The sequence below is a fragment of the Lycorma delicatula genome, chromosome 11, assembly GCF_047948215.1.
Source record: "Lycorma delicatula isolate Av1 chromosome 11, ASM4794821v1, whole genome shotgun sequence".
In the NCBI taxonomy this organism is placed as follows: domain Eukaryota; kingdom Metazoa; phylum Arthropoda; class Insecta; order Hemiptera; family Fulgoridae; genus Lycorma; species Lycorma delicatula.
This window is the reverse complement of record NC_134465.1, coordinates 29,592,387-29,615,964: the sequence shown is the minus strand read 5'-3', so window position 1 is coordinate 29,615,964 and position 23,578 is coordinate 29,592,387. Positions and strand designations below refer to the sequence as shown.

General features: G+C 29.4%; 1 protein-coding gene across 1 annotated transcript in view; it reads right to left on the bottom strand.

The window, feature by feature from the left end:
* The window catches only part of LOC142332497 (neuropeptides capa receptor-like), a gene marked incomplete at its 5' end in the record, with an annotated part of 292,426 nt that extends 269,071 nt beyond the window's left edge, over positions 1-23,355 (bottom strand). The window contains one exon of the mRNA XM_075378947.1: positions 23,310-23,355. Within this exon, the coding sequence (XP_075235062.1) occupies positions 23,310-23,355 (46 nt within the window). The remainder of the gene's footprint in view (positions 1-23,309) is intronic.
* Positions 23,356-23,578: the final 223 nt, after the last annotated feature.

The window sequence follows — 23,578 nt, the reverse complement described above, 5'->3', positions numbered from 1 at the left end:
TAATGGAGAAGGTTCATTTAAATATACGTCCTTAAGTGTTTCGCCTAGTGAAATATTTATCTCGGATTTCAGTTACCCCGGTGAAATGTGGTCGTACTGAAATTTTTATATCGTTAATTAAGGAGCAGAATTAGTAATTTCTTATAGTTTTTGATCTGAAAAATCGAATAAAATAAGTCCTAGAACCATATTTACGATAGTTTTTGACAGATTTGGGGTAAAACCAATACGTTTTGGTAAAAATCTCTGTATTTTTATGTTTGACGTAAAATAATATTGTTAAATGGGTAAAACCACATAAAACGTTAAAACAAGCTTGGAGAGAATTTAATTTAAACAAAATGCTGTAAGATTAGCTGAATAAAACAAAGAAGAGTTAAAAAATTTGAATTTCAATACCATCTTAAGCAAATTTTAACGCACAGCTTTTAATGTTTTTTCACGATATTCTCAAACACGATGAGAAAATTGACCATATAGAGGTAATTTTCCAAACGTGCATAAAATTTTCTACAAAAAGCAATTTGTCTATTTGTAATATCTATCTTAGTTTTGAAACTATTAACAACGTTGAAAATTGATGCACAACTGTTTTGTTCTTTACCCAGTTGTGAGTGTGTTTCTATTTCATCTGTTTTCTCCTTCTCACCCGTTTTTCACCTAATAGTCAGTCTCATTCGCTCAGTGATCGGCTACAAAAACGCTGCAAGCTGAATTTCAAGCAGCACTGAAACTGAACATTCGAGAACGACAATGAGATGGAAAACGGGTGAGAAGGAGATAGCAAATTAAATGATAACACATTCACAAAGGAATAAAGAACAAAAAAGGTCTGCACCAATTTTTAAATTTTTGTTGTTAATAACTTCGGAACTAATGACGCTATCACATCCGAGCAGATTGCATTTTATAGCAAATTTTATGGTTTTCAGAAAACCACTTCCACTTTGGTTGATTTCCTTACCGTTTTTGAGATATGCCAAAAAAACCCGACAACTGCGCGTTAAAATTTTGTTTCTGAGGTGCAAAAAGGGAGTAGTTTTTTAAAAATGTGAATATTGAAAACAATTTTCCTCTTGTTTAGAACTGTTAGTGTGTAAAATTTCATCAATACCGGAATAAAGTTGTAGAGCTGTATGACAAACAAACGGACACACTAATATTCTTCTTTATATATCCCTATATATACATACAGAGTATTTATAAAATGGTAGGCTGGGTATACTTTTTATTTTTTCAGATTCTACTTGTAAAACTAAAAAAAAAAAAAAAAAAAAAACCTTCAGAAAAATAACAATTTCTCCTTCGTTCTCTTCCTGTCCGACAATTTGTTATTTTTAAATAAAAATTTATATCTCAAGTTCGGATAAAGTAATCGCATTATTATTTATTTGATAAGCGTCTTGGTAAGAAAGTTTGAAAATTAGCAAAAAATCAGGACTTAAATATCTTCGCAAATTACAAAATGGCTGTCATTATTTTTTAATCCGTTATATTTCCATAAATATTAGTTTTATCAAATTTATGTTATTGACTAAAATATTAAGTCATAAAATATTAAGTCATAATTATTAGATCTATTATTGTGAGAAATCTTTACATAATTTGATACTAATTTAAAATACTAGAATTAACAATAATTAAAAACAATTAATATTTCATCAAATTGAACGTAAAGTAGAGGACATGAAAACAGACACAAAATTATAACATCAATTTTCTGCCATAACTCAGCTATTTGTTAACATATTTAAAAAAATAAAATGTCATTCTGTTCAAAACAAAAGGAATATTTTAGCAAAATAACGTAAATTTCGATAAAACTAATATTTATGGAGATATAATGATTTGTAAAATAAACATGGCCGCCATTTTGTAAATTGCGTATGTATTTATGTCCTGATTTTTTGCTAATTTTATAACTTTATTACAAAGACGCTTACAAAATATTAATGTTATTCGACATGCCAAACTTGAAATATAAATCATTGTATAAAAGTAACAAAATGGTGAACAGTGGTTGAGAACGAAAGAGAAATTGCCATTTTTCCTAAGGATATTTTTTGTTTAGTTTTACAAGTAGAATCCGAAAAAGTATAGCCAGCCAACCATTTTAGAAACACACTCACTCTCTCTCTATATATATAATAGCCTACCGAGCTGCTTTAGTGATTAATTAATCTTTAACAGCACATTTTTGAAGTCGAAGATTTTGAGATTCAAATCCTAGTAAATGTTGTTTGCTTTTATACGTATTTGAATGGTAGACAATGAAACCGGTGTACTTTGATGGTTGGGTTCAATTAGTCACAGGTTTCAGGAATGGTCACCCTTAGTTAATACCAGGCTACATCTCACTTACCACATATGTACCGTCCTCATTTCATTGGGTCGTGAAAGGGTTACTTACTGTTCGTCCAAAAAATAAATTTGGACGATTAAATTTGCTTATGGTCTCTCTATACGATGTAATCGATTGTAAGATTGTAAATAAAATTCGGAACAAAAAAAAGTTGTATATATCTTTTGATCTAAAATATTATAACTTTTCCAATCCAGTTTATGTGTTTTGTTTTTAAATAAACTTGAACTTCTGCAAATTTGTGTTTAATTTTAATAGATGGTATTTACATAATGTTCTCAGATTTAAATCTTCTGCAAAGGTAACTAGAAATTTTTATATTTTATTGGTAAATTAACAAAGTTATTTTATTCCTAACCTAAAACAATGTATTTTCCGGCAAAACTTTTCATGTTTTATCCCGTTATCCTTAAAACCGAAGTAAGAATTAGGTCTGGAAACACTTTTACACAATTTCTTAGATTAAAAACCATAAGGAAGCATCAAATTTACCGCCCGATTTGGTCCCTTGAATTTTTTTGTACGACTTAATTTCACAGAAGGAGAAGAAAGCACAACTAAATGTTCCGCATGTGAAACTCGCTAAGGAACCGTTTTCTGACCGATGTTTATCTGAATTTTTTTAGTTATTTTTGGCTATAGAATCATATTCCGAGTGATTGCCGTGTAATAGGCCCCAGCCTATTACAGGGGTTAGGCTGGCAAAATTTGTTAGGAAATTGTGATGAAAAATTAATATATATTCGGGTATTTCAGAGAATCTTAACTCTCGTTATCTAGTAATCTCTTTACGTCATTTTCCTAATTTTTTATTTTTTTTAAGATGCATAATTCTCTCATTTTTATACTTCTCGCAAGCAATTTTTTTTTGTTTAATATATGCGAATTTAAAAAAAAATTAATTGATAAAAAATTCAATTCAAACAGAATTACAATTAAAAACAATAGTTTAATTTTTAAAAGTTAATTTTTTTTTAATAGTTTTATTTTAAATTATCGAAGTTGGAAACAATCGAAAAATTGGTTTTTAAGTTTGTAGATGGTTTTTTTTTGGTGGGGGGGAAGGTTTAAAAAGACAAAATTTAATTAATTGAAAAAATACACTATACTATTTATTCTCTTCTTTTTTTTATTATTGGTGCAATTATTTTTAAGGCGGTTTATTATAAATTACTAAAAATTTATTTCGTTGCTGAATAATATCAGAAATTTTTATTAAAAAATTTATTTTCAAGTATATTGCACTTAAGTTACATTATTATCACTATAAAGTAAATTCTTTATATAATGCATTTTTCTTTTAGATTCTTTCCATCGGTAAAGTTGATGCGTTTCTGTGTCTGAGAATGTACGTACATATATAGTTATAATAAAATAGGATTAAGGAATGCGGTAGAAATATATAGGCATATATATAAAAAACAGAAGATTAGGGGGTTGAAGGGATGAAGAAGTAGTAGGGTAGATAGAATTCTGTTCAAGTAATCGTTAAGGGGTTTTAACTCGCTTACTATCGAACCTCGAAGAACATTAGTAGTCGGGAAGCCGAAGTTGAAGAAGAAAGAAACGGGTATAGAATGGTAAAGGGTGTAGAGGAGGTAATTTATACTGTACTCATTCTACTTAAACCATCCTGACAGCAGCTACTAGCTACCATACAATAAAAAACCTATTCACCAACTTCTCATAACTTTAAAAAAATAAATTAATAATTTGTAAACCTAAAATAATAATAAAAATTCATTTTATAAATTTCAAGATTTTTTTATGTATATGACTCAACTTGATTTTAATTTATATAAGCCAACGATTTAGATTTTAAATTGATAATATTCAATTTATAGAAATTAACAAATAAAAACGTGTTCTTAAATACGTTAAGTTCAAATAATAAAAATATTACAATAATAATAAAATATGAGGAGGCTTTCCCTTCCTATGCAAAATTATATAGTTAAACAATCATATCTCTATAGCGGAGTGATATACTTATACTTTGATCGGCTCCCTCCCACCAATATTGCCCGCAAAATATTTTTTTCACTACAACTACGTATTGGAAGATGTGAAAAAATCTGTTAAAATATATGAAATAAATACAAAGATTTTTCGAGTTTTGGGAAGAAAGAGATTTTTTCACATGGTAAGATAGATAAACATGTACGTATGTGAGCGTGTAAGCATGCAGGCATGAGCTTAAAGTGGTGGTTTACGCTTGGAAAGTTTTGAGAGAATTGTCTCCAAAGAAACTTACCTATCTCCCTGAAGATATTGATCCCAAACTTTTACCAACAAATTGCCCCATATACACAAATATCTGTGTCAAATTTCATCAAAATCGATTCATCCAAAATTGATAAAGCCTCAAACATACTTATACACGTACTAAATACGTACGTACGAACGTTACGCCCACTTTTTAAAAATTTTTTTTTGGAATCCATGGGTCATGAAACATCGAAAATTTGAAAAAAACTCATACCCCATTCTTTGACTAATTATAAATACTCTCCTTCTTGCAGCATATCTCAACAGATAGTTACGATACCATATAAATAAAACTTACTTAACAAGTGCTAACTGTTTTTTTTTTCAAAATAACATTCGCTCCTATAATCAACTGAAATTACTATTACATCACACTTTCACAATATTTTATATTTTCGCTAATATTGTCATGATTTAGTTGACTGATATTCTCTGCCATTTCTGGTATTTTCACTATAACAAAAGTTAGGGACGCGTTTCGGAGAATCCCCATTCTCAAAATTACTTTTAGTGTTACAACCATATTTTATTTGGTATACTGTTCAGTTTGGTATTTTACTTCCTTGTACTTAGTAAAGGAAATGTTGTGATCGCGAAAAATTTTGGGCTTCAGATTTCAACGGAAATGTCCATTTTGACCATCCCTGAATCCATTTTGACTAGTTTCGACGTGACGTCTGTACGACCGTATGTATGTACGTAGTTATCTCGCATATCTCAAAAACGATTAGCCGTAGTATGTTGAAATTTTGGATTTAGGGCTGTTGTAACATCTAGTTGTGCACGTTCCCTTTTGTACAATCAAATGCCAAAAGTGTCCAAAAAAGCCCAAAATCCAAAAAAAATGTGGACTTTTTTAACTGCCGTAATAAGACATTACATTACATTATTCATTGGTTCCAGAGTTACAGCCAAATAAAATTTTAATTAATGAAATATTTTGATCTTAAGGGGAAGGCACATTAGTTCAAATCAGACTTCATCTCGCTTTTTTATAACTTTTTTTTTAATTTGAGTATATTGATTTATTAATAATTATTAATCTCTGATTATATAAAAAGTTTTACGATAAAAAATAATTCAGTAATAACAATAAAAAAAAATATATATATATAATATGATTGAAATAAAATGTTACGTACTTTCCATTTTAAAAAGATGTACGTATGTAATTTAATAGGCGTACATGGAAGTCATATGGTGTCCTCATCAGATTTTTTTTCTTCTATGTACTTCTATACAATATAACGCGACATATACAAGACCAACGGGGTGAAAATTTAAAATAAGATTTAATAAACATGTGAGATCATATAAATCCGAAAAAAGGATTTCAATTGCGCAACACATTTGATAAAAAAAAAAAAAAAAACATATTCCCAATGAAATGATAAAATCCATGAAAATATTACATCATGCGGAAAAAGAAAACGTATTTTAAATGTTCTAGAAAACAAAGAAATATTCAAGTTAAAATTAAAAGAACAAGAGATAATTGTTTAATGAATAAACAAAGACTCGATTCGATGTAATATTTAACAATTTTAAGTTATTAAAATAAAGAATCAGAAGGATTAATTTTAAGAAATTTTTTAACCATTAGAACGGGAGGGACAAAGTAGAAGAGGCCATGACAATAGACCATGAGGAGCTTAACATCGATCTTTATTCGAAGATCCCAACTTAGGAAGACAGTGTTAAAAATAATTTTGAGAATGAAAGTACTCCGAAACGCACCCACTACGATTGCTGTAGTGACAATGTTAGAAATTAATACTAAATCAATTTACTTAGATATTAAAAAAACAGTTTGAACTTAGCGGAGGAATTAAATGAAATAATAATTAGGTTTTTTGAAGTTTTTCCTAACTATAATACTGTAGTAACATCTGAAGAAATTTATGCGCTGCTGTAGGTTGTGGCTGGAAACAGTATTAAAGATTCGTTATTGTTCAAACGTAACTTGTTTGAACCGGGCCTCGATCTACCAATCTCAGACACAGGAAAACTTATTCTAACCATTTACGCCAATTCCACGTAAAATTTTGATATAAAAATACGATTGTGTGAATAAATAACATAAATATAGAATATAACTTTATACAACGTGTAAGTAGAACTTAATTTACGAGCAGAATTTTATTGGAGTAAGAAGAAATCATCTACCTCGTGTTTTTGCAGATTATTATGGCCATAGTACTAATAAATAAATGTATCGTTTGTTTCAGGTTTATGAAAACAACAGCAAACTCAATTTACTACTAAACATTACTGAATAAATATATAGTCAATGTTAGTGTCCTAGCTTTTTTAGACCAATAGTTCTGTAACACAAGCAACGATTTTAATTTTCAAACGAATGAAATACGATTCTTTATTAAAGGTAAAAGTTTCATATTTCGTAAAAAAAAAAAAAGTCAATATTAAAGCGGGGCCTAAACATTGTGTCAATAAAAATATTTTCATGATTGGCGGAAAAATAAAAATATGATTTTAAAAATGTCTCGTTAAATATACGTCATGTGATTTGACACAGCTATTTATTTGGTTTATAGAATCCATTACCAGTGTTTATATGAAACCCAACAGAGCGTGTACGTTTTTACTCGCTACTGTTTGCCTTTATCTAGTGTCACGGGACAAAAATATATCTCAGCAATAGAAAGCTTATAATAATGATATAAATAAGTGAATGGTTATTTAACGATAATTGGTACATGTTTTAATTTAAAAAAATAATAAAGAAAATAAAAGATATGAGGAAAATTATAAAATACTGTTTCAAGTTCCAGGATAAAATTTTACCTCTGCATTTTTTTTTTTTTTGTTGAGATTTTAGGGGCATCGACTATGCTCGTTAGCCCCTTCCACATAAAAAAATAAATAAAAATAAAAAATATTTTTTCCTCCCCTAAAAAAGAACATAGTCAAGAAATAATCTTGTCAAAAAGAGCATCTAAAGACAGACTTGTCAGTGGTTATTGAAACCTCTAAAACACAAAATAACAAGAGTGTTACTTTGTTACTTAAAATTTTTCTAACCATTTCTTACGAAACTTGGTCAAACTGTCAAACAAAACTTCACTGTGATAAAAATTAAAACATACATTGAAAAATCTTTTAAACACAAAATTACAAGGGTGTAAAGAGTCCTTGCCATTTAACATCATACAGAATACTTTAATAAAACACGAAAAAAAACACATTTCGAGACTATCAAGTTACTGAAAAATTGAAAATGTTTATTTTAACATAAAATTCTTCGTGGAAACATAGGTGGATCAACATTATTATTGTTATTATTATTATTATTTCTAAACCCTAAATTCATAACCGATGAACTCCAAATAAGTGATAGAAGAGTCCTCAGAACCCTTTTAAACAATAAATTCCAAGTCCAAGGAAAATAGTAGAAAATTTCCAACAAGAGTCTTTACACAATATCAGAATCGATCATCGATACAATGAGAAAACGAAGAATTAACATATTATAAACACACATTACGGTTGCCACAGATCAGACTGATGAAACAAATCTTCAAAAAAAAATGTAGAATTAAAATGTGAAGAATTATTACAATTGGTTTAAGGAGATCGAAGAAGAACAAAAAACTTAACATCACAAAGAAAAATGATTCTGGGAAGGGAAGACATACCAATCCCCGTAGGCGTAAACGCCCACCGTCTGACAATTCCGGTCGCCTCCCACCCCCACCCCGGTTCACAACAACCGAATTTACTCCAAGCTCCCTTAGTGAACTCATTTTAGTTCATACCCCAGACTTAGGTTAATTTTATGGACTCCGGTCTGGTCTACAAGGGAGGGGAACGGAAGATAAGAGAATCCTAAAGGAAAAATCCATCAGAATCCCCCTAAAAAATAGAAATGGTACAACATATTTTCAAATTTCAACGCAAATATCCATTTTGATCATCCCTGAATCCATTTTGACTAGTTTCAGCGTGACGTATGTACATATATATCTCGCATAATTTAAAAACGATTAGCCGTAGGATATTAACATTTTGAATTTGGGACTATTGTAACATCTAGTTTTGCACATCCCTTTCAATTGTAATCGACTGGAACAAAAGTGTTCAAAAAACCCAAAATCCATAAAAATTTAGATGTTGGATATTTTCTTAACTGCAGTCGTAAGCCCTCATTCAGAGATTTTCAACGATATATAATAAGTGGTCCTTATTTTCATTGGTTTCAGTGGTACAGCCAAATAAGATTTTAATTAATGAAATATTTGGGTCTTACAATGGGAAGGCCAATTAAAGTATCGATTTAGATTATCTCTGTTTGTAAATAAAATGTTACGATAAATAATAACAATAAATAAAAAAATATATATATATATCAAAAAATATGAGAATTTTTTAATGAAATAAAATTTTATTTGCTTTTCAATTTCAAAAATGTTTATATGTAATTTAATAGCCGATCATGGAAGTCATGTGATGTCTGCATCAGATTTTTATTTTTTAACTTACGAAGATTTCTTATTTTTTTGATTCCGTGTGAAACTTTATTTTTCATAGTAGTAGCGTTTTTATGTCTTAATATTTATGAAGTAAAAATCAAGTTAAAATTAATTTTTTTTTAAATATACTGAAAAAAATTTGAAATAAAAACTAAAAATTAATACTTTATCGATTTTTATTTTAATTCATAAGCTTTGCTTTTGAAATCGGCCTTTAATTAAGTTGTTTTTTAACTTTTTTTTTTTTAATTTAAGTATTTTAGCATTTTAGAAAAATTAGAGTTCAAATACAGAGTTAGAAGAACAATTGTTAACATGTACAGGAACCAAACAGCAACAGTAATAATTGAAGAACATAAGAAAGAAGCCGTAATAAGAAAGGGAGTCCGACAAGGATGTTCCCTATCTCCGTTACTTTTTAATCTTTACATGGAACTAGCAGTTAATGGTGTTAAAGAACAATTTAGATTCGGAGTAACAGTACAAGGTGAAAAGATAAAGATGCTACGATTTGCTGATGATATAGTAATTCTAGCCGAGAGTAAAAAGGATTTAGAAGAAACAATGAACGGCATAGATGAAGTCCTACGCAAGAACTATCGCATGAAAATAAACAAGAACAAAACAAAAGTAATGAAATGTAGTAGAAATAACAAAGATGAACCACTGAATGTGAAAATAGGATGAGAAAAGATTACGGAGGTAGAACAATTTTGTTATTTGGGAAGTAGAATTACTAAAGATGGACGAAGCAGGAGCGATATAAAATGCCGAATAGCACAAGCGAAACGAGCCTTCAGTAAGAAATATAATTTGTTTACATCAAAAATTAATTTAAATATCAGGAAGAGATTTTTGGAAGTATATGTTTGGAGTGTCGCTTTATATGGAAGTGAAACTTGGACGATCGGAGTATCTGAGAAGAAAAGATTTTAAGCTTTTAAAATGCGGTGCTATAGGAGAATGTTAAAAATCAGATGGGTAGATAAAGTGACAAATGAAGAGGTATTGCGGCAATTATATGAAGAAAGAAGCGTTTGAAAAAATATAGTTAAAAGAAGAGACAGACTTATAGGCCACATACTAAGGCATCCTGGAATAGTCGCTTTAATATTGGAAGGACAGGTAGAAGGAATATATTGTGTAGGCAGGCCACGTTTGGAATATGTAAAACAAATTGTTAGGGATGTAGGATGTAGAGGGTATACTGAAATGAAACGACTAGCACTAGATAGGGAATCTTGGAGAGCTGCATCAAACCAGTCAAATGACTGATTCTTTTTTTTTTTTTTTTTTTTTTGAGATTTTAGGGGCATCGACTACTATGGTCGTTAGCCCCTTCCACAAAAAAAAAAAAAAAAAATTAAATTTATTGATTTATTAATAATTATTATCCTCTGATTGTAAAAACTTTTATAATAAATAATAATTCAATATTAACAATAAAAAAAGTAGTGAAAAATATCAGAAGTTATTAATGAAATAAAATTTTATGCAGTTTCATTTTAAAAAAAAAAATTTTATATGTAATTTAACAGGCGTACAAGGAAGTCATGTGGTGTCCATATCAGATTTATACTTAATCGTAGTCAGAGCACTCATTGGATTCTATGAATCCTATCATCTAAGACGGATTTCTCTAATCCATTTTCTTGGATAGTCACTCCTAGATATTTACATTTTGTAACCTTTTTTATGTGACCGATATATGGTAACAAAAATTTTGGTCCGCTAATAATGTTGCAACGAATTTAGGTTTTCTGTAGAACATCTTAAAACTGTTTTAATAACTATTTCTTCTAAATGTCAATTCCTACTGCAGCGTCTTCTATATTTTGATAAAATATGGCAAAGTCATCTACATATGCTAGGCAGTTTACTTCATCAGCTTTATTATTCCTTCCCAATTTTGTCGGTAAAATTTTGCATTGTTTTAGTTTCTATTCCAAATTCTTACTATTTTTTCTAACATATAATTAAATAGATGTGGTGATAAACCATCACTCTGCGTTACGCCTGATTTTTATTTCGAAGGATTTAGAATTTTCTCCCAACTTAACTTTTGACGTTTTGTTTGTGAGAGTTTCGCGTAACTATTTTTTTAAAATCAACAAATACTATAACTGTGTCTTTAGAGTTCAGCATTCTACGCCTTATGATTGATTTTAGGAGAGATATTTGTTCTAAACAGGATCTGTCCTAAATGTATCCAACCTAAATTCATTTCCTAATATAAAGTCTTTTCGATTTGTTTAGTAAAAGTTTAGAAAATAATTTAGGCAACCGGTAAGAGAGATATCCATGTGTAATTAACATCTTCTTATCACCTGTTCTGTAGCGCAGACATATTATAACAACTTTACGGTCTTTATTATATAAAAACATTATTTTCCGACTGAATAGGCTGTTAAAGACTAACTAATGATTTTAAGTGAATTAGAAAATTATAAGAGATAAAAAATTCATGCAATAATTTTATAATGGTCTTGTATAATTAGAAATTTCAAGCGAGAGATTTAATGGATTCTGTGCGGGTAGATCTTACATCGATAGTAATATACTGGTAAAGAAATTAATAGACATGTAAGAACGAAGGTTAGATAACATAGTAACCTATAATTAAAAGTATGTAAATCGGAAAATGAGGGTATACAGTACAGCAGAAGAAAGAGAGTGTGTTGAAGAGAAGGGAAGAGGTGAAGGGTAAGCAAACTATCTACATAGAACCACAAGATGAACAAGTAACATGTTTGTTGCTAATGGATTTCCTTTCGACGGTGTGTACGTTAACAACAAAGTCAAATCACGTGAGTTAGGTGTTAGTCAGTTCTATTGAAACCCGATTGGTTTTCTAACCCTTCACAAGGAAATTACTTATACGGTTCACCGTATCTCCTTTTATCTTTTACCATCCGACACTATAGTATAAAGTTATAATATAAAGGCAGTTATAAAAGGTAGAAACACAAAAAACCACAATGAGAATGCAAGGGCGCAATGAATCCTGGTTTTGAAATAGCAGACCAAGTTTACACATGAGATAACATACTAATAAGGACAGTTGGACAGTTAGATTTCCTGGTATTCTATAAACTGAAGTAAACACGCGGAAACAAGTGTGCTTTTTAAGCAAATATACACCAATTTTTAAGCGGAATATAAAAATGACTTTATAACTTTGTTTAAAACGTTGTCGTCATACTGTATGAATAAAACAACGTAGGTAAGACTACGCACATACACACACACACACACACACACACACACACACACACACACACACACACACACACACACACACACACACATACACACACACACACACACACGCACACACACACACACACACACACACACACACACAACGATGTACTCATCTATTTCGTGTATTTTGTTTGGAGCGATAACTTTATGTCTGTATTAATTATCTTGATAATTATAAAGTATGTATCATGTAATTAGAAAGTATCCTATCCAGATTTGCAAAATAGTATCCAACAATTTTAATTAATTTTAAATCCAAATTTTTTGGATTTTGAGCATTTTTGGTCCAGTCGACTGCAATCAAAACTGGAGGTGCAGAACTAGATGTTACAACAGTTCTAAATCCAAAATTTCAACATCCTACAGCTGATCGTTTTTGATTTAATCGAGATAAATATATACAAACAGACGTCAAGCCGAAACTAATCAAAATGGATTCAGGGATGGTCAAAATGGATGTTGAAATCTGAAAACCGAAATTTTTCGTGGTCACAATACTTCCTTTACTTCGTACAAGGAAGTAGAAATAAAAAAAAAAAAATGAATAAGAATCATTCGTAAGAAACATTTTTTAATTAAGATAAGTTTTTCCGAAAATTTAGTCGTTTTATAATCCGGTATTTTTTCTTGAAAATACAAAAAGATATATGCTTCGTATTTTTACCATATCTTTTGCGTGATTATAGTATTATTATTTTTTTTGGGACACGATTAATTTACTAAATAAACCTGAAAATGCATAGGAATATGAAAAATACATTTTGTATTGTTTAAAAAATTGCATGCCTGACTAGGATTTAAAAATGTTAAGGATGAAAATGAAGCATTGGAATTATAAATATATATTAACTTAGGAAATATAATTTAAAAAAAAAATAATAATAATAATTTGAATGAAATATTTGCTGAAATATTGAAATTAAGGTCCAATGTACCCAGAGTTAATTTAGAAATTTTATTTACAGTTATGTTGATAAAATGTTATTAATAGTTAATTTCCAAAAAATAAATTTATAACACACTTTATTAAATCATCTTTTTAGAAATAAATTTTCTATAATTTTTAGTAATAAAATTGTTGCATTTATTAGTTATTTAACAAAGTTACTATATATTAATACAAAAAAAAAGAAATGGAAACTACACGTGATAAAGTTTTTGAACCTGTTTATTCGATTTTTCAGGTCAATAAACATACGAAACTATCAAGTTTTCCCATGTACAATACCTTAAATATTTCAATATGACCATATTTCATCGCGGGAACTGAAATTCGGGCGAATTTTTTCGCTACCAGAAACTCAATAACAAAGCGTTTTCGGATATATGTTTTGTATGAACTTTTCCCTTCAAGCTCTAGAAACAGTTCCCAAGTTACTTCCCTTTACTCCTGAATCAATCTGTATATACGATGCAGTTTTCATATTAAAATACAGAAATATAGTTAAATGTATTATAATGTACACATTAGAATTCATTAGTATTCTGGAAATCATTGATTGTTGCACTTTTTATGAACACTTATGATTGAACAACAAAATTGAGCAACAAATTCAGGAAAAACCATAGAACAGAACCAATGCAATTATGCGAAAAATAAAAAAATGTGATATGGACACCACATTACTTCCTGGTATCTCAATTTAATTACATATACCCATTTTTTTTAAAATGAAAAGTACATAAAATTTTATTTCATTAATAGCTTCTGATATTTTTTCATATATATTTTTTATTCCGTTATTATTGAATTATTATTTATAGTAAATTCATTAGTACTAAAAAAAAAATAGATTTAGTCGATCTCCGTGGAAATCGTCTCGGCCTTTGACCCGGAGGTCCCGGGTTCGAATCCTGCTCAGGGAATTTTTCATACTCCACAAAATGTCATATCCACATACCTACGTACAGACCTTCAAAGCTTCTATAGTTAATCAACGAATTTAATTCATCAAGCGTGTATTTCACAACGATGTTTTATTGAATTTATCGAAAGGTTATTTTTGAGTAACCCAGGACAATGCGAAATAATTAGACCGATATATAATAGAAATGCATATGTAATTGAAAAAAATGAATTTGTTACAAAGTAAAAAAAAGGAAAAAATAAGTAATTTAATAATATGTAAAATAAATAAAAGCACGGTTGGAATTTAATAAAGTACAAAAAATATAAAATAGAATGTAAGTAGTTTTTTTAGTGTTCTTTTAAAGTTAAAGATAAAAACATACTAATAAAATCTATACAGTTAGACTTACAGTAGTAGTGGTTAATGCACATGAATTCTATTTTATAAATCTATTTAGTGCTTATAGTACTCCGTAGTTAATTTACTTACTAGTAAATTTGAATAATGATTGAAAAGATAATAAAAGACAAATTAAAATTGTATAATACATTACTATTTAATTTAATTATTCAGTAATAAACTACAATGTGGATCTAAAAACATCAATTAAATTAAAACATTTCTTTTTGAAGTTGTAAAAGACAAATTATTTCTAAGAATTAAATCAAACTAAAAAAAAAATATAAGTTATAGTAAAATACCGATATCATCAGGTAAACGTCAATATTCCCCGGTGAATGTCGACAAATACCAAAGTCTCTGAAAGATCAATATATTTACTTATTCAAATATTTTCTTTTTTCTGTTTAGCCTCCGGTAATTACATTTCAGGTAATACTTCAGAGGATGATATGTATGATTGTAAATGAAGTGTAATCTTGAACCTTTTCAGTTCGACCATTTCTGAGATGTGTGGTTACTTGGTGTGAAACCCAACCACCAAAGAACACCGGTATCCACAATCTAGTTAATATTCAAATCCGTGTAAAAATAACTAACTTTACTGGGACTTGAACGATGGAACTCTCGACTTACAGATCAACTGAATTCGGAAGACGCGTTCGCCACTAGACCAACCCGGTGGGTTCACCAGTTCTTATTTGCGTTTGTTGAGATTAACTGGTGAAAGTCCAAATGTATAATAATAGTAGCAAATATTTCGGTCTTTCACCGACGTATTTGGTATGTGTCGACATTCATCGGAGAATATTGACATTTTCAAATTTTCATGTTAAAATGTATATTAAAAATTGACGATGCTGAAACTAAACTTTCCCAGAATTAGATAAGAGCTGTAATTCTTCTTCCAATGATAATGCTGTTATTTATTATTACTTCTACAATTTCAATTATTTTCTTATTTTTTATACACTTATTATTATTTTTATTATTATTTTTATTATTATAATTATAAAAAAGTATACTAATAGTACAATACTAATAGTAATAATTACTCCTTCCCACCTACAGACAAAAAAAAACCGTAATATTCCTTTTTTTTAATTTTAAAAACCTGACTTTTTTGTGTACGTTCTCCTGCTCTTCTGGACCGGCTGAACAATCAAGTATTACTAAGCTCAGGGGAGTGTCCTTGCGACTCTAATGAGCCTCCCCACCTATCGGCAGAACTCCGGAATGGTAGGTCGGCTCACCGGTTCCGTATCTTTTCCTCATTTTCATTTTGCCTCTGCCTCTAACCACTAAAGCCAGGGACAGCGGGCCCTGCCTCAGCAGCCGGGTCTCGGTCTTTACCTCTCAGAATATACTTTGTTGTAGTTTCCGGGGTAATCTCTTGTATGTTATATCTTGCTTTTAGATCCTCCAAACGAGCACATTTAAAAAATGTGTGGCAGGGATTGTCCTCTTGTTCACAGAATACACAATTTAGGAGCTCCTTCTTTTAAACCTGTGTAAGTATACACCAAATCCTCCGTGACTGGAGAGGAATTATGACAGATAGTACCCCACGTCGCCGTGTTTCCTTCCTAACCACGGTCCTATCTCAGGAATAAGCTTCTTTGACAACGCCCCAGTTATAGCGACGTTCCACTTTTCTTGCCATTCTTGTAACAAGAGATTAATGTCATCTTCCCTGTCCATGCCCTCATAAATCCGATTCATTTGGGTAGTCTGTAACTGGATTGGCGGTACGCCGGCCATCTAGGACTCCCGCCGCATTCACCGATACCGTTTGGTACGCCGCCATGATTCTAAATTCATACGTTTCTGCAGTGACGTCATCATCATCATCATATTCCTCTTGATGTTTAGCGCCGAAATCTCAGTACTCCTCACCCGTTTTCCCATGCTGGACGAGGTCCAGCAACCTGAATTAAGATTTTACTTATTGAGAAGGGGTTAGAGAAAACGTTTAATTATTTTATGGGTAACAATATTTAAATTTGTCCATCAAATTTTAATTTTAACCAAATTATACCTTTAAAAGAAAAATTTAAATTTTTTTAAATCTTAAAAACAATTTTAAATTTAAAAAAAAATTAATTAAAAATGTTTTCTTAATAAACTTAATTTTTTTTTTTAATTTCTACCAAAATGTATTTATACCTGAAGATAATGAGTATAGGTTACATAGAAACCGTCCTACTCGGTTCAATAAAATTTCATAAAAATTTATTTTTAGTATCAGAGTTCCATAGAAACGAACAAAAAAATTATTTTCCATGATTTTACGTTCGTCTATCCAGAGATATTAAGGAAAATAAATCCTAAAATATACAAACATAAATATTATGTTTCAGGTTTTTATTGTAATTTTAGATTTACAGGACATCAAAGAAATTTTAAAAAAAAACCGAGTATCAAAGATTTTTGCCGATTACAATACATTCACTTATAATATCGTCTAATTGACTATTGTACGTGTTCAGGATATCCAAGGAAGTTTTTTTTTTATAAATTCAGAAAAGGCTGGTCTGATCTAAATGACTTCATTATACCTTTATTGAACTTATTAAGGGATAAATGTAATAGTTTTATGTGAAATATAATTTAAAAAATTGGAAAAAATCAGTCCCAGAACTGTAATTTTAGTATTTTCTAGAAAAAAATACTAAATACTAATACTTTTTCTGGGCTAAAAGTCAAAATATTAGTTTATAAAACACACTATCTTATATTTGATGTAGATTACTTTGTTAAATGAATAATAGACATGCAAAAGTTTGGAATTAAACTTGTAGAGGATTACATTTTAAATAAAATGGTAGGAATCTCGAAAAATGAATATCGAAGTTTATTAAAAACAAAACAAATCAAAATGTGGTCGATTTTAACTAGGTATTAAGCGAAACAAGATTTTAAATATTACAAAACAAAAAAATAGATATTTAAAAAAAATTAACAAAGACAAACATAACATAAACAAAAAATTGAATAAACTGCTGAAAATTCCTTCGTCACGGTGGACAGAGCAGTTTGTCCGATGAACAATGTTTTTGGTGGTTTTCCTTATTTCAACACAGTTTTAATTGCACCGCACTGAGAATTTTAATAATTAACTGTCTCTTTATTACTTTGCTGTTCATATTCTAACGATTTCATGTGCCCCAGAAGTACTATTCCAGAGCTGTTGGTCAGGCGACCTTGAAAGCTAGTTGTTAACAGATCCGCAAAATATAGTAAAATATATGGAGAGGCAAATCTTTGGAAATTAACCTCTAAAATTAAACAAGATTTTGACACCCATCTGACATTACAAGAATCTCTTTAGAAGTAAAAATCATCCTTCTGGCTTAATACTTGTCTCAATGAGGAATCATCAATGCAATAAAGGTACAAGGAAACCTTTAAATAATATAACTTACGATTCAGAATCTCCACCTCAGTCAATTCATTAAAAGACTATGTTTTTTTCTTCAAGCTCACGCGAGTTTTCATGCTACTCAAAATAACGGTAGGACAGTCGTAAAAATTTAAATTTGAGGTATAGAACTATATCCACACAATCCAGATCTGGCAGCATCTAATTTCCTGAAATTAAAGGAATTTTTAGCCGAAAACGGCATGCAAACGGATGAAAAGATACATCATAATATCATCGATAGGTATAAGGAACATACGGCAGAGTTCTTTAACGAGAGAATAGTCTTCTGATTTAAAAAGAAATTCTGGGATATCATCTTGGATTTTTCATTAAAAAATAGTTTAAAATATAATTTCATTGTAAAAACAATTTCTTTGTATTTGAATAATATCGTGCGCATTGTAACTGATTGTCCGAAACCAGCACAGTTCACAAGATTTATCCTTTAGCTGGGATAATGCTTTCTAACAAATGACGGAAAGTGTGGGAGGAGAGAACTGGAACGGAAAAAAATAGGTGACACACTATACACCATAAGTATAATCATGTGGCTGTCAATCTTCGGCTTCAATCTAGAAATAGCTACATCCAGAAAACAGGATCTCTGGAGGCGAAAAGTTAAGGGAGGAGACATTACCAGATAAAACGGGTCTTGTACACAAAGACGAACACCCTAGACGATATCTGCAGCTATATAATAATTAGGGGACAATGAATCGACTTCGGACTAGAGCGGGTAGACATTGATATAATATGGTGAGGTGGTGATGTGCAGAGAATTAAAGCTGCGATTGTGGAGAGATTCTAACAATACATCTACTCCTGTTATAATATGGGAGGGACTTACAAAGGAACTGCTGATACCAAGTGACAAAGCGATCAGAGCTGCTAACACTTGGAAGTGGAGAATATGATGGTGGTTTTTTATTCCCGTACACGAAAAGTAAAGTAAATGGCAATCAGTTTATGAAAAAGCCAGTTTTACTTAGAAAATAGTCCTTGATGATTATAAATTGACTGGGACCCAAAATTAATTTCCAGAAGATCAATTGAGGGATCAATTTGAGGGCTGCTTACATCAGCCGATTGACTTGACGCGTGACATGAAAACGAAGAATATTTTCAAATATCATAAAGTTTTGCAGGGCTCAAGCTAAAATTCCAGAAAATATACATTAGTGTTGTGGCCGTTCACTCAAACACGCATATGTATGATTTATTCATATATAATATTTTAAAAGATACAACCTTTTAAGAGTGTAAAAAAAATTAAATCTAAACCCTCAACCGAGTAATAGATGTATTACCTAGTGAAGAAAACCTGAAAAACTTGAGACTGCTATCGTGCCACTTCAAAATAATTTGAATTTTTTAGAAGTCCAAAAATCTATATTAATTAAAAACATAAATTTTAAATCACGTTAGAAAAAATATGCTATTATCTAAAACCGGGGTTTTAGATAATAGCATAGAAAACAGTCGAGTGGAATCAAATCTGGGGACCTGGCCAACGAACCTATTGTTCCTTTCCAGTCTAATCTTCACTATGGAAATTTGATCCCTATTCAGAAATTCACGCACGTTTAAACCAAAGTAAAGTAGGATTCCGTATTATTGTAATGTTACGCTAATTTGAACATTTTAATTAAATGCAAATTGAATATTAGAGAATATTTCATTGGTCAATCGTGACATGTTCCTTCAATATTGAAGGATCTATTTCACGCACCAAAATTTACTTTATCCAGTTACCGAGTACAAATTTATAAATCGAATAACTCCTATCGACCAAAAATCAATAATTTTGACGTTTAAGAATTTCATTGAGAAAAAAATTACTTTATTAAACATCATAATTATTTTAATTTTTCTCAAAAATTGCCCTCTTTTGATATTCGATTTGAATACCAAAAACATTCTGTGATCATTTTTAGATTTATTATAATTTAATTATTTTTAAGGCTAAAGAAACTAATTCAGTATTGAATTGTAATCCATTTTAAGTAGCTTTTCTTGTTAAGTATTTAAACCCTCTAAATAAAAACTTACAATGTTTACATACTATTAATCTATTAATACTGAGTTTACAAAACCTACACGAAAACAATATTTAAAAATATCAGTTTCTTTGAAATATTTAACCGTTATCAAAATTAATAATTTATTATAAAAGGGCGATTATTAAAATATATTATTTAATAAATTTATCTTCTTTTTAATACGTATTATATACTCTGAAAAGAAAATAATTTTCGAATACATTTTTTTTTGTTTTCAGTTCAAAGCGTAATTTTCCAGGTCGACGTTTGTTTTTCTGCTATCATTAACATGCAAAAAAAGACAATTTATTAGGGATATCGGTGTGAACTTGATGGGCAGCTGTTTTTTTTCCTTATAGTGCTTTGTTCTCTGTTCCGGAGTGTTCTTTCTCGATAAATCTGGTGACCGTGTTCACTCTAAGATAAATTACTTTAACATAATTTATATACTTTTTGAATCTTAAAAATGAAGATTTTTATTACGTAAATTTTATTTTATATAAATAAAATAAAATCTAAACAATAAATCCAAACTAAAAAAATAAATCCAAACAATCAAATAAAATGTTATTCAAACAACGATGAGGATCTAACTCATTTAGATTAAAAGAAATATTAAATACTAAATCAGAATTTTATTATCAAGTATCACTTCATCCTCTTAACATTATAACTTTTATATGAACGTAGTTTTATACGAAGTGCCTTCATTACCGTATTGCATGTAAATAAACTGACATGAATCATTTCCGAAAATTTTAGAAACCGCGTTCAAGAATAACAAGTACGCAACACCAGGCATATTAAAAAAAGTGAGAAATGTGGTGGTTTCTCTCTGAAGAAAGAATGAAGAGAATACGGTAACTAATTAAAAATCGTACATAAAAAAAAGCTGATAACACAGTTGTTTCAGATGCACGGCTAATGCACACATACATAACCACCAACTTAATTAATAATATTTATCATTTTACTTAAAGGTAATATTTTTCCGTTTATTTAATTCAATGACTTTAATTAAAGAGCGCACGTATACCTTATTCACGCGAGTGTAGCAGTACTAGGGGTCGACGGTCCACACTAACTAAACTTATGTAGACTGCTTTAAAAACAAAAATTATGCTTTAACATTTCTTCTTTCCCTTTACTTCCAATATTCAATATTTACTTTACTTCCGATTCCAATATTTTTCTAATAAAATCGTTTAAAAATATTTATTAATTTAAAAAATAATTTTTAATATAAATTAAATCTATGAAATATATTACTTTTTATCTGTTGTTAGAATAGATGTTTAAAAATATTCATTAATATTATATTTCATTCAAAAATAAATATATATATATATATATTTCATTTAAAATAAAACCATTTAAACGATCTGTATAAATAATAATAGACAATTTTCGTTTTGTGTCTGCACTAATAACTGAAAACGTACTTACTGATTTCGCTAAAAATTTCACAATTTGTAATTATTTGTACCGCAATTGTTTACATTTATTAGTTCAATCATATTTAATAATTTAATAACATAATATCTATCGAAGGAAGTAGATATTGTGAAAACAACCATCGACGACATTATATTTAGTAAAAGAAGTTTTAGGTTATTTACTTATACGTTTTTTACTTCCTTGTACTTTACAAGGAAGTATTGTATACTTCCTTGTACTTTACAAGGAAGTATTGTAATCGCGAAAAATTTCGGTTTACAGATTTCAACGGAGATATCCATTTTGACCATCCCTGAATCCATTTTGACTAGTTCCGGCGTGACGACTGTACGTACGTATGTATCTCGCATAACTCAAAAACGATTAGCCGTAGAACGTTGAAATTTTGGATTTAGGAATGCTGTAATATCTAGTTGTGTAGAGATTGCAATCTCTTTTGATTGAAATTGACTGGACCGAAAATAACCAACATCCCAAAAAAAATTTGAATTTTGGATTTTTTCTTAACTGCAGTTATCATCCCTCATTAAGAGCTTATCATAAATAGTACTTACATTGGTTCCAGAGTTACAGCCAAAGAGAATTTTAATTAATGAAATATTTGATCTTACGAGGAAAGGAACATCGGTTCGAATCACTTCATCTCGTTTTTTACTTGTAACTTTTTTTTTTAATCTAAATATATTGATTTATTAATAATTATTAATCCCTGATTGTAAAAAAAAATTAACAATAAATAATAATTCAATAGTAACAATAAAAAAAACAAAAATGAAAAAAATTAGAAGTTATTATTGAAATAAAATTTTATGTACTTAATTTAATAGGAAGTCATGTGGTTTCCACATCAGATTTTTTTGCGACATAGTACTGAGATTGGTGAGTTTTTAATGGTGGTAAACATTCCGGGATTCATGAGAAGAAAGAAAGAGAATTAATATTATACAGTTTATTGTTTTCGTAATATCGTCTGTTTCATTGTTTTCATAAGTTACGAAAATGTAAAAAAACAACATAATAATAATATCAATATTTATATAGAAGATAAAACTTCTATAATTTAAAAATAATAATTTGTCCAAAACGACAAATTATTGGTCGACGTACAATTTGAGCTAAGAGAATGAGAGAATACAGAAAAATGAAGCAGAAGAAGAAACAGCACAACGAAATAGATCACATATGTCACAGTTACGGACTATTGGATCATTACAGGGACATTAAAATGATCGATTGCATCAATTGGTTACACTTGATCGTATTGCATTTCAGTATAATTCTGAAATTGAATACAGCTTGCATCCAGTTCATACAATTTGAATTTTCAATTATACTGGCTTCTGCAATAACGATAAAAAAAATTACAAGGTCAATCGTTGCAAGAGCTTGAAGTAAATTTGAAAAATTTAAGTTTTACTCATGGTCAATTATACAACTGCCGTGCATGAAAACCTAGCAATTTGTTTATATATGAGCGAAATGGAATCATCTAACACATCGTATATCCCAGAGCGTTGTAATGATTTTGATTTATTTAATCGAAATACAATTAATATTTAATTGATATTGTACATTTTATTATTTTCGCTATATAATTCGCCAAATATAATATTAAATTATTTAATTCATACACTTAAATTTAATAATAGCCAAGCATTGCCAGATCAGATAATATATTTATGTAAAAAAAAAAAAGACAACAAAAAGTTAAAAAATAATATATAATTATAGTAATTAAGAATACTTAATACTTACATTGCAGGTTAATAGATTCTAAAATATTAGAAACTGGGAGTACAATTTACCTGAAAAATAAGAACAAAAGAAAAATCTTACTACTAAATAAAAAAATAATTATAAATTTATCTAGAAAATTATATTAACGCAATAAATAAAGGCAAATTAAAAATATAAAAAATAAAAAGAAAGAGAAGAATGCAGAATTACAAAGAAAATTCAAAAGAATGGTTATACCCATTGTAAGTAGAAATTAAACAATAAGATATGCACAGAAGATTATCCGT